This window comes from Diuraphis noxia, unplaced genomic scaffold, assembly GCF_037042655.1.
Source record: "Diuraphis noxia isolate RWA-SAM2 unplaced genomic scaffold, SU_Dnox_SAM2 contig0002, whole genome shotgun sequence".
NCBI classification, from domain to species: Eukaryota; Metazoa; Arthropoda; class Insecta; order Hemiptera; family Aphididae; genus Diuraphis; species Diuraphis noxia.
The window spans coordinates 70,285,503-70,297,403 of NW_028301712.1; the positions used below are offsets into that span (position 1 = coordinate 70,285,503).

At 30.8% G+C, this 11,901-nt stretch overlaps 1 protein-coding gene across 3 annotated transcripts; it reads right to left on the reverse strand.

Moving 5' to 3' along the window:
- Positions 1–807: 807 nt before the first annotated feature.
- Phm (Peptidylglycine-alpha-hydroxylating monooxygenase) lies at positions 808–11,776 on the reverse strand. 3 transcript variants are annotated; one of them, XM_089218733.1, is made up of 11 exons: positions 11,598–11,776; positions 11,064–11,509; positions 4,668–4,725; positions 4,110–4,197; positions 3,956–4,034; positions 3,758–3,884; positions 3,293–3,341; positions 2,216–2,364; positions 1,987–2,129; positions 1,470–1,519; positions 808–1,384 (listed from the first exon to the last, which is right to left on the reverse strand). In XM_089218733.1, exons 2-11 carry the CDS (start codon positions 11,196–11,198, stop codon positions 1,219–1,221), a joined length of 1,044 nt encoding a protein of 347 aa, XP_089074859.1. In that variant the 5' UTR covers positions 11,199–11,509; positions 11,598–11,776; the 3' UTR covers positions 808–1,218. The 3 variants fall into 3 exon arrangements, with proteins under 3 accessions (XP_089074859.1, XP_089074858.1, XP_089074857.1); XM_089218732.1 differs by having other exon boundaries at positions 11,594–11,776; XM_089218731.1 differs by having other exon boundaries at positions 11,064–11,776.
- Between the last annotated feature and the right edge of the window lie 125 nt (positions 11,777–11,901).

Here is an 11,901-nt window from a genome sequence, read left to right on the forward strand (position 1 = left end):
TTTTCCAGTGTCGTTACAATCGCACTTATCGCAATTTTTATAGACTAGCTGAGTAACTTTTAGGACACTTAGAAATTTAGTTAAAACCACGCTGTCAAGTGAAAGACTTTGGGGATCGGCGAAATGGAGAAACAAACGTCATAGAGGTACAGCTCGACACCATTTAGAATCTTACTTGGCTAAGTTTATGTGGAGGAATACTTATCATAATGAAGATAAGTTCAAAGTTTTACTTAATAGTATTGCAAATCATTGGCCACCACAAATTGACTTTTAAATTTTATATTTTATAAATTTTACTCTTAATTGTTGGCGTATAAATTTGACATATTTTATTTTATTAGATTTGACATATTATTATTAAACTTTATAATTATTATCATATTATCAATAAATACATTGACATTGGGTAGTTTTGTATTATTATAAACGTATTAAAAATATGCTGTGTTCGAAATCAAGGTAGTCGCGATAATGCACAAGTGAAATCAAGGTAGTCGTGACGAGTCGGCGGTAGTTGCGATAACGCACAAGTACCTAATTTTTTAGTTTAGAAGACGTCTACGGGTCTACGTAGATATTTTGGATTTATAATATTGAGTCGGATTTTTGAACAGGAACCCAGTGTTTTGTATATTGTGTAAAATAAAACATAGTATTATGATTGATTTTAAAATTAGATATCATTAGTTTTAGCTGTAGTGTAATTCGTGTATGTTTAACCTTTATATAGTATAGGTACATAATTGATATTAGCTAGGTAATAAAATTATACTAAAATAATTTAATTGAATATAAAAACGTATATAAGGCTAGTAAGTATAGTTGAATTCTTATGAATTTGTTCTAATTTATTACCATTGTACCATAGATACTGCACCATAATTAATATTGAAACATTAATATTGATTATCCCATCTTTGGTCGGTACTTTATATAATTTATAAAATAATATAATATATAATATACAATAGGTAACTCAATCGTAAAATGATAATGATTATGATAAACAACAATAAATTATTTTAAAATATAAAAATAAATACTATTAAAGGAGCGTAGGTACCTATACGATATAATATGGGTAGGTATGCCGTATAGGAGGTAGGTACTTTTATAGGTAGGTTTAGATACATGATACTTGTGGATCTCTGACAACCAAAAAATAGGATCAATAATACACACATTTTGTTCACTAATGTTTTTTTTTTCGTCTTATTACAATATCGATGCTTCTTCGTCAGGTATGTTCGTCAGATACGGATCGCTGTCCCAATAATACCGCGGAGATCCTTCTGATACGCAGAGCTGTTGTTCTAGAGGTTCTGTGCCCTCTACCCAGTACATGACGTAAAAATTGCACATTTCGTCGTCACTAGTCGCTCTGTGAACCGAATAAATAAAATAACCATCGGAGGATTAACCACAGTGACTGGATAATAATATTTAATGAGTCATGTCGATCTTACCCGATTCTTGTAACGGTGTTTCGTCTGCTTTCCATTGTGCACCTGGCAGCCTATATAATACATACAACACGTCATGATATACAGGAGTTTGAATTATAATTATATAATACATGTTTATGATAGAGTAAGTAAGTAGGTATAGACTGTAATGGTACCTATATTAGCGCCTAACCGCGGCATAATTGGTATCAAACGGTACTTGCTGTGGTAGTGTGGTATGATATTATATACTGAGACACTCAAATCTCAAAAACGATCCGAAATTTCGACGGTAAAATATATTAATAAAATTAATAAACGATTATTTTAGTAGTCGTTTATTCGTTTTCAGATTTATAATAAATTAATATGCGTAAACTAATAATTTTTATACTACCTACAACAAATCACAATACTAATAGTTAGTAAAATTATTCGGAATTGTATTATTTGATCAATTAGACTTCGCGTGGTGGCTAGGTAGATAAATAATACAGTAAAATGCATAATAGAAATTCAATTTTCAAAGGCTACTAACCAATATATCACCAGACTCGACGGTAATATTGTTCTCGATTGGATAAAACATTTGTGGAGTCATGGGATCCCTTTTTCCTAGCAGATCCCATTTTTGTTCTTCTTTGTTAATATTCTTTACTCTGTAACCTGCTACGACTTTACCTACGAAAAAGCAGAAATTCAGCAATATTATTTTTGTGATTCAGGTATAAATATTTAGTTTTATATATAAAATGTGTAACACATACCAAGTTCGTGGGTGTGGACCCTGTATGCGAACGGGTGTATGACTTTCCCAACCTCGAAGAGAGGACACGATGTTTCCATGTGTTCGATAGAGTTCGGGGGTATTCTACCGTTTGTAGCTAGTAAGTATACTCCAGCTTGTTTATTTAATCTGTACACAAAAAAAAAAAATGCACAAGTCATTAGTAGCACTTTAAAAAAAACTATAAATAAGAGGAGGGTATAGGTACCTATTTTAGTACTATATATAGAACATTTAGGTGATATAATACCAAAATTATGTTATGTAGTATTATTTAACTATAGGTCTTTAGCAGCAATAAGCACCAAACGCCAAGTGGTACTTAGTACTTCATGACTCATAAATTATATACCTAGGTACAGTGGCGTATTTTGGGTGATTTCTCGGGGGCGTCAACATTTATTGAACCTCACAAACAAAATTTTTAGTATTATTTACTAATGTAAAAAGACATTGAATTAATTTTTTAACAAATTAATATGTTAGGAATTGACAAGAAGTTTTACATTTGATAAAAATAGTATACTTTAAAATAAGTGACAACACTATAATGTCCAATATATTAGGACTTTTTTTTAAATGTCGGGGGGTGTCAAGACATGGAGGACACCCCCCCCCCCAAAAAAAAAAAAAAATACGCCACTGCCTAGGTAATGTATATATTGTGAATATACCGATTTTACAATGAGGTGTTTTTTCGCATGTGGTGTACACGATTTAGAGAAGAAAAAATTCTTCGACATTTAGATAATTTTAAGGGTGGTTTCTTGTGACAAATCGGATAAATTTGGTACTGTTGAGAGATAAAAATAAAAAATTCTCATTTTTCAGTACTTCTAAAAATAATAAGAAAACCAAAAAAGGAAAACGAGAATTTCTATGAAAAATTAGTTTTTAACAAAATCGATTTTTTATTTTGCTTTAAAAATAATTTAAAAACAAATGACTTTAGATAGGTAAGTACTTGAAATTTTAACCAAATATCGTTAAGGTATAAAAATTATAAAGATTATAAAAAAATTTGAAGGACGTAAAAGAAAACATTCGATTAACTTACTGTTTTTCTGTGTAATGCAAATATATTCCAGAGTTATCCGTTTCGTCATCTGCAAAGTAAATAAATAGGTAGTACACAAAAATTAGTTATAATAACGATGATAAAAATGTCGTAATTGTGACATATAATTTGGGACAAATATCTGGATTTCAAATATTTAGGATAAATTGTGTGTAGGTACTCATCAGTGGTGTGATCAGCTTTTTTTTAGTGTGGGAGGGATTTGATTTTTTTATTAGTTTCAGACTATGTGATGTAGAGGAGATTTTCATAGCTTTATCATATATTTTATAAAACAAAAATAAGTAAAAGGGGTGGGTGATATGACACCCTCACCCCCCCCCCGCAATTAAGACTAGTACTCATACTCATACTCAACTATATGATCGAGTAATGCAAACAAACAAAGTTGAGAGATGATTACAATTGGGTTATGTACGTCATATTTATATTTATAATACTAACCTTCAAACATCCTGTGGTAGTGAACCTGTAAAACTAAATAATTGATCTGCGAATCGCCACCGACTTTAAACCCAACGCCATTTGGAAGTTTTAAAGTTGGTGCATCACGAGCCCAGGCGTACATAATCTGAGAAAATGATAAAGTGTTTTATTATGAAGTACATGGAAAAATATTCAGTTGAGATGGTGAACACGAACATTGGATCCTGATTTACATGGTTTGGAATGCATGTACGACTTATGTTTACTTGATTCCATTTGCATTTCTCCACAATTCCTTAAAAAAAAAATTAATATACAAATATTACTGATAATATAATAATTAAAAACAAGCTCGGAGGACGTTGTTTACCAAACGGGATCTTCACTTCCTGGTTCTGAACACCCATAAAGTAACATATGATGTGATGTATGACCATGGGCTTTAGGCTCGAAACCGACTAAAAAAAAAATAATAATAATATTCAGTCTACTGTAGCAAGTATATGAATCAATATTGACTGAAATTTTTAAGCTTTGGAAAAATATTTTCTAAAATACATTTGATTAAATTTCTTAATATTACATAGGTATACCTTCTACCAGTTCTACCTATGTATAAAGCTGGTGTTAGATACTATAACATATGGGCATCCCATGCCTATAGGCTATAGTAGTTTACCAGTCTTGAAAAAGATACTTCAGATAAAGATTTTATTATTTTGAAAATTATTTAAAATACGTATTTGGATATTCACGAGTACTATTATTACGACCCTGTAGTTTCCAAATACACATAAATGCAGCATAATTAATAATGCCAATATTGCATGATAAAAATACGATTTTTTTATTTTATGTGAACAAGTAAAATAAAATTAAAAATGTTAATTAAAACTATTATTTTTTTTGTTATAATTGTTAGACTTACCAATAAAGTAAGACTTGTTTGGGTCTATCCGAATAGGAGTGCACAAATACAAGTCCATCTATAAAAATTTAAATAATTGTTAATTTATTTAATCTTTAATAATAACATTAAATAATATCATATTATAATACTAACAAAATTTACAAAATGAATAAATCATATTGGCGTTGAAAATTAAATATTGTAAGAGGTACTAAACATATAACTTGCTAAAAGAGCGAGCCAACGTCGTAAACTACTATTTTGAATTATCAAATTGATTAATTTGTCAAACCTTTTTTTACACTAATAGGTATTATATAGCCTATATAAATAGATAGGTAATATTTTGCTTAACTCCAATAGTTGAAAATTAATTAATATTGTTTTTGCATACAAAATAATGAATTCGCTGGATTATAATTATTTTGTCTGAATTGTATATAGGTTATTACTTATCTTATACCTATTAAGTTTAAAAATTTAACTCATATAATCGATATAATTATTTCCTATTATTTAAGCTACATCAATTCTACTCATTTTTGACACAATATTATTATGTATGTTTCCAATTGTATTTTTTTTTTACCATTTACATGTTAATACAATATAATAAGGGTTTCATTGACTAAATAAAAAAACAAAATCTACAATATAATAATACACTACACATATATCTCTATATAGGTGATAGCATGAAGATATAATAACAACATAACTGCATGTAACGAGGATAAAACCAATGTTTACCTACTCTAATTTATCGTTTTAGATTTTTACTTAATATAGGTATTTAGGTATTATGTAGAACATAAATTAATATATCGTTTAATGTTTTATAGGTTTAGTTTCTTAATTTTGTCATTTATATTAAATTTGTGAAGTTAAATAAATCGATCAGTTACTGCACAAAGTTTCATAGAAAAAAATATTTACTACACCAATCCACCGAGGTAACAATAAAAAAAATGCGAATTAGTAATCCCGTTATGTTCTGGTCTTGAAGTCTTGAATGTTAAATTAGTCAAACAATCTATATTCAAGAATCTATGACATTCGATGATCCATCGTCACGCCGAAATGAGGAAATAAGGAAATACAAATAACACAAACATCACGCTTCAAATATTTTAATAACAATACATTTTTATAACGTTACTTGAAATTATACTTTTGGAAGGAGATTCGTTTTTTTTTTCAAATGTTTGAAAACGAATTGTATTCAATTACTCAAGTAGTGGTAAAGTTAATTTATAATAATATTGTAAAAAAAACTCGACACAGAAGTATAATAATAATTGCGGTTAATTAGGTATAACATTGTAAAACCTCATTTTAAAATACAAATATTAGATTACTTTATACACATGCACGCGTATCGCATCTAGAAAATAATTCTAAATATAGTCAGATAATCAGATTGATCCAAAAAAAATTATTAATAGGCATTTGGTTAAAATCGCGCTGGTATCAAATTAAATTTGTTAATGTTTTGGTGTTTGTACGATTTTCATTATTGTCCATAATACTACAGATTAATTTGAAATCGTTTGATCGTTCAACTATCACTATTTAGTTTAATATATATTGAGCCCCAGAGGACACATTAAAGTTTTAGAGCTTTTATAATCATGCTATATGAATTCAAAGTGACATTTAGTTGATAATTATCTATGCTTTTACTATTGCAGTTCGTGTAAAAATTAAACAGTTAAAAAATGTATACTATAATTTCATTTATTTATCAAGCCATAGTAAATCATTGGTACCTATATTAAGGAGTGATTACAGATATCTGATAGATATAACGATTATATAAAGCATTGTTTAATATTCCGATAAATTCAGAAGTACACAAATAATATTATGAGCACTTAAAGCGTCTTTCAATATCATCACATTTGACTTACAATTAAATCGTACCTACTTATTGAATATGTCAAAAATTATATACTGATTTTTATTTTATGACGCGAATGTTTTATTAACCTAGTTTTAAATAAAAATATTTCTGATTTGTACAAAATTTAATTCATACATATTTTGAGAACTTAATACAACGATTAGGCATATAATATATAAAGTAATGATATGTGTGTATTTTAGCGTTTGCATAATATGAAATATGCATATATTATAATATGGTAATTTACTTGTTTTCTTAAAAAGTTATTCTTTAAGTAGGTATATAAAGTATATGACACGTTTTAACGTTTATATAGATGTGCAGTATGTACCTATATTTATGTATAGACCTGTAAGAAATATATAGGTAGCATGGAAGCAACTTTTTGGGGAGATTTAAAAGAGTATCATATATTCTTTTATAGTATAGTAACATAATGTGAAATTAAATACGTACATTGAATAGCTTGAAAAAAAATACTTGTTAATGAGTACTCTGGACCGAAATTCGTATATAATTTGGGACATAAATATTTGTTTAAATTGATATGGGACTTAGTGAATAGATCAAAAATAGGATTTGCCACCTTAGACTTATAATAGAACATTTTTTATTATTTGAAATATAAAGTTACAAATCAGCATTTAATTTCAAATTAGTACATTTGAAATACTTTGTTCCTGCAAACGTAGCTAATGCAGTAATGTGTACAATAGCATTTAAATATTACATAAACATAACAACATCAAGTATAGGTATGTAACAATAGTATTATAATATAATACATATAAATACGAGAGCCACCGCGAAAATACGGATGAGATGTACTAAATTAACCTAATAGACACGCTGTAGTCGAATCGTACAAGTCTCCCCCCTAGCTGCAATCACACGCATCGTAGCTATATAATTTAATAAATAATAATAGTACCTATGGGTATATTATATTGTGTTGTACAATATTATGATAATATTATCCCCCCCCCCCCCAAAAAAAAAAACCTAACGGTGAAAAAAGTCCTAGTTCCAAACTTCATCCCAAAAAAGTCGGTATATCAAAGTAGTGAAATCTACATTGTGGCCTAGTCTGGTATTTTTGAATTCATTACATCACTGCACTCCTACAATAAAGAGCAATACTCCTCTTTTATTCGTATTGTTTAATACTTGACAAGTTTTTGAATGAATCATTTTGGGAAAAAATCTAAACCTTTTTCTTTTTCTTGAGTTCTCTTCTCCCCATTACCCACGTAACTCATAAATGAGCACATTCGATAATAATGTTTTATAATAAAACAGTATCAGTGTTGCCGTAAAAAAAACCAAAATTATTTAATGCCAATAACTATACCGTCCTGGCAATAATTCTATGCTACACTCTCTAAAACGCCATTCATTTTGAAAAAATTTCAAATTTTATATTTTTCTTTTTAGTTACGCTGTAAAACCTACCTTTGTGCCAAATTTCACGTTTCTACCTATACGATAAGTGTCTTATAACGTTGATGATCAGTGAGTGATTCAGTGAGTCAGTAACAAAATTGCAAATTTTGAAATCCTCCTTTTTTAAATGGCACAATATTAAAGTCTCATTTTCTTAGAGCGTCCTAAGCTACTCTAGATTTATCTGTATTTTAAATTTCAAAAGTTTATCTTAAGAGGAAACAGAGATATATGGGTTAGAAAAACTGGACGAATTGGTTCGTGTAAAGAATTAAGATACACTGGCATTGCTGGAACTTGGCGGGCGCACTGCCGTGCCCTCAGATCTTCGTACCTTAGTAGAGTTATTTTTATTTGAAAATGTTGACGTTTCAACATTATATTTTCATTAATCAAGTAGTTTATTACATTTTTTTTAGATTTGAGAAAAATTTGGAATTATTAAATAATACCATTTAGTCATTAATTTATGTTTTGATATTATCTTGTCTCTTTTTCTGATAAGACTTATTTAATCATTTGTTGCTCTTCGTCAAATTTTTCAGAAAAATAAACTACAAAATGGCTATCTTTAATCTTATTTTTGTAAGGTTTTTACCAAAAAATTAAATTAAAATATGAAATAATTGTAGTCTTTGTCCTTGTGAGACTTACAAAATAAACAGAAATATGATGAATTTTATTATAATGGGTAAATTCTCACGGGATACTCTGTATCTATATGTATACACAGTGTGGCAGAAACACATTACAAATAAAATAACTTGTATTCTAACTAAGGATCAATATTTAAATTATATTTTTAATAATTTATAGACGGCTGTGCCACAAGTACAGTTCATTTTTTTAATATCAAAAATTTTAAATTTAATTAAATATTTTTTTTTTTTGGAACAAATTTTTATGGTAAAAATGTATATTAACGTAAAACCGTTAATTCTTAAAAAAAAATTTTAAATATCATAATTTAGAATGATGTAATTATTTTCAGAAATGTAATAGGTAATTGTTTTCGAAATATTCTTTTTCTAAATTTCCTGACGACATTTATATACCCATATATTTTCTTAAATCATTTAATATTCAAATAATTTTTGTAAATTGTATCATACGTTTAACTAATTTAACTAGTTTCAATATTTATTTTTTTTCATCAGGTGTTTATGTTACACTCTGTATATTACATAATAATATAATAATATTATATTATGAATGGCAATGAAAATGTGCAATGGTCGGCTGCGTGTGGCGTGTCACGCGTATACCCGGAGCGCTCACAATGCGGGCTCCCCCCTCTGTGGAACCGCGTGACTGTCTATAGAATAGAACTATAGAAGTCGTCGTCCCATTAAAATTGACATACTATAGTACAACGGTGAAAAATAATATTAGTTAGGTACAAAGTTGACCGCAAAAAATAAAATGCTACAAAAACAAAAAACACGGTGCAACTATATAGTTTTATACGACGTTAAATTTAATGCTTTCGCCAACATCACAACTTATAAATACGAAAAATACGCCATAAACTTATTCACATCGTCGTTTTTTGTTGTACAATAATACATGACCCAGACGAATGAACTAAATTTGCGTAGGACTACCGAGTGAGGGTCGCTCGCCCACCATCTCCCCCTAAAATCTCACCCACCACGACACAATATGTTTTAACTTGGAGAAAATTTCTCGAAAAAACCACAAATGCGTTTTACATAAAAATCACAAGTATCAGTTGTTGTAAGTCAATTATTAAGTGATCAAACTAAAATATCAAAAGCAATATATATAGGTAAATCGTTCACAATGACAATAAATCACAAAAATCGTATAGTAAATAGTAATACTACAGCTATTAAAAAATTTCTACTGGAGAATCTGGAGATCTGAGTGTGGTCCCCAAAAAATGTGTACCTAATCCACGCACATCGAAAACGAGATGTTATCAATAATGCGTATATAGATCCGTCACCAGAAAAAATATATATCACATCAAATATCAATAATGTAACTGATACCTTCATATTATGAGTTTGTGATAAATATCAAATCACCAGTAGCGTCTGCAGTACAAAATACAATAAAATACTCAGGGGCCAGGGTAATATACTAAAAAATATAACTTCAGTCTTAATTCTTTATAGAAAATACTTAAAAATTAATAAAATTATAAAATAAAAATAAAAATAAATAATATAAATTTATAGAACAAAGGACATTCGCTTATTTAATATTAATAATAACATTTTTATTTGTGGTAAAAAAAAACCTAACAGTCAAATAAAAATTGGACATGCCCGGGCCTAGTCGGCCTATACTCAGTAAAAACGCTACTGAGACCACCCCAATATTTGTGGTATTGGTACTTTTACAGAGGGTTACAGGTTGTACCACAATATATTATGTAGTTAGATCACGTCTTGTATTTAAAGATTTTAAAGGTGGCCTATTTTCATCAAGTGTCGTAATAACTGCATTACAGACGTGTCGCTCGCGCAAAGTGCGTCATATCAGTATATCAGGTTTTTATCATTATATAGTTTAGTGGTTCGTCGGTTGTCTCTCAATTATTGGTAGAAGTATTTATAAATTATAATATATTTTTATAGTTTAAAATGACATCCCCTGCAATATGTTTATTTACGACCTTACCAATCACGATATCGATTTTCTAGACGGATTTCATATTATACTAATAGTCATCCTGCAGTTCACTTATCAACGAGATATGCATTATTATTTTTTGTCGGTAGGTACTAGGTACGTAGGTATATTACGAAACTAAATTAGGAGCTGCGGCAGTTTTCTCCACTTTTTTCATAACTATATTTTTTTCTAATTCTGTTTGTATAAGTACGTTAGATATGACCCGAGATCAATATTTATATGGGGAATAGTATTTTTTCAATTTTACGTTATTTTTTTCTGCGTCTAAGTTCATTTTTTTTTCATGTTGAAATTATTCATATATTTTGTCGTTCTGAATACTAGATTGGTTGGATTTCGCTAATTGTGTAAATATCATTGTAAATTGTAAATTGCCCACCCAGCACTATATAGGTACTCACCTTTTTGGGCCGGACGTTGGGCATGAGCAGCGAGTACTTGTCTACATGGTACGACTCGGCGGACGGCCATATGGTAGTGACAGCGACGATCACCACCAGCGAGACCAAAGACCTCGAGTACGTGACCGACGGCATGACGATGCTGCGACAGTGGCGTTGACGAACGGGCGTGACTGCAAACTTGCGGGCGTGCGGAAAATACTGCCGCGAAGACCGGTTGTCCGCGGACGACTGCGGAGAGGACGGCGACAATATATGGAGCACGCGTACTGATCCGCTGCTCGCCTACGAGACGGTGACCGCGCGAATCATGTGCGCACGGCAAGCACCTCTATACCACATCACCGCCAACGCCACCACCAAAACGGACGTTGCAGTAAACGTCACGCGGAGAGCGTGTCACCCGTCACCGGCGGCGGAACGCTTGCAATTATTTTGTTATTCGACTACAATGTTATTTAATAGTGTTATTGGTGCTATAAAAACGGAAGTCGCGACAAAACGCCCCCGTGACAACTACAATACAATACCTACTGTGTGCACGCACTCGCGAACCGTTTGTCGTGATGTAGAGTAATATATTTTCGTTATATTTTGGCGCGCACTCCAGCTGCTACACTACAGCTCTCGGGGCCAACGCACCTGAACCGCGACGACCGGTGTACGGGCGAGGACTATTGAAACCTCTCTAGCGCGCGCGCGATGTTTGCGAGTGTGTGTGTGACTGTGTAATATTATTTCCTCAGTAAACCTACCGCGCGCGTCGGCGGTCCCCACTCCACTCGTCCACCACCACCGCGGACGCCGCCGCCGCCGCATGGCCAGTCCGTGTGGAGAG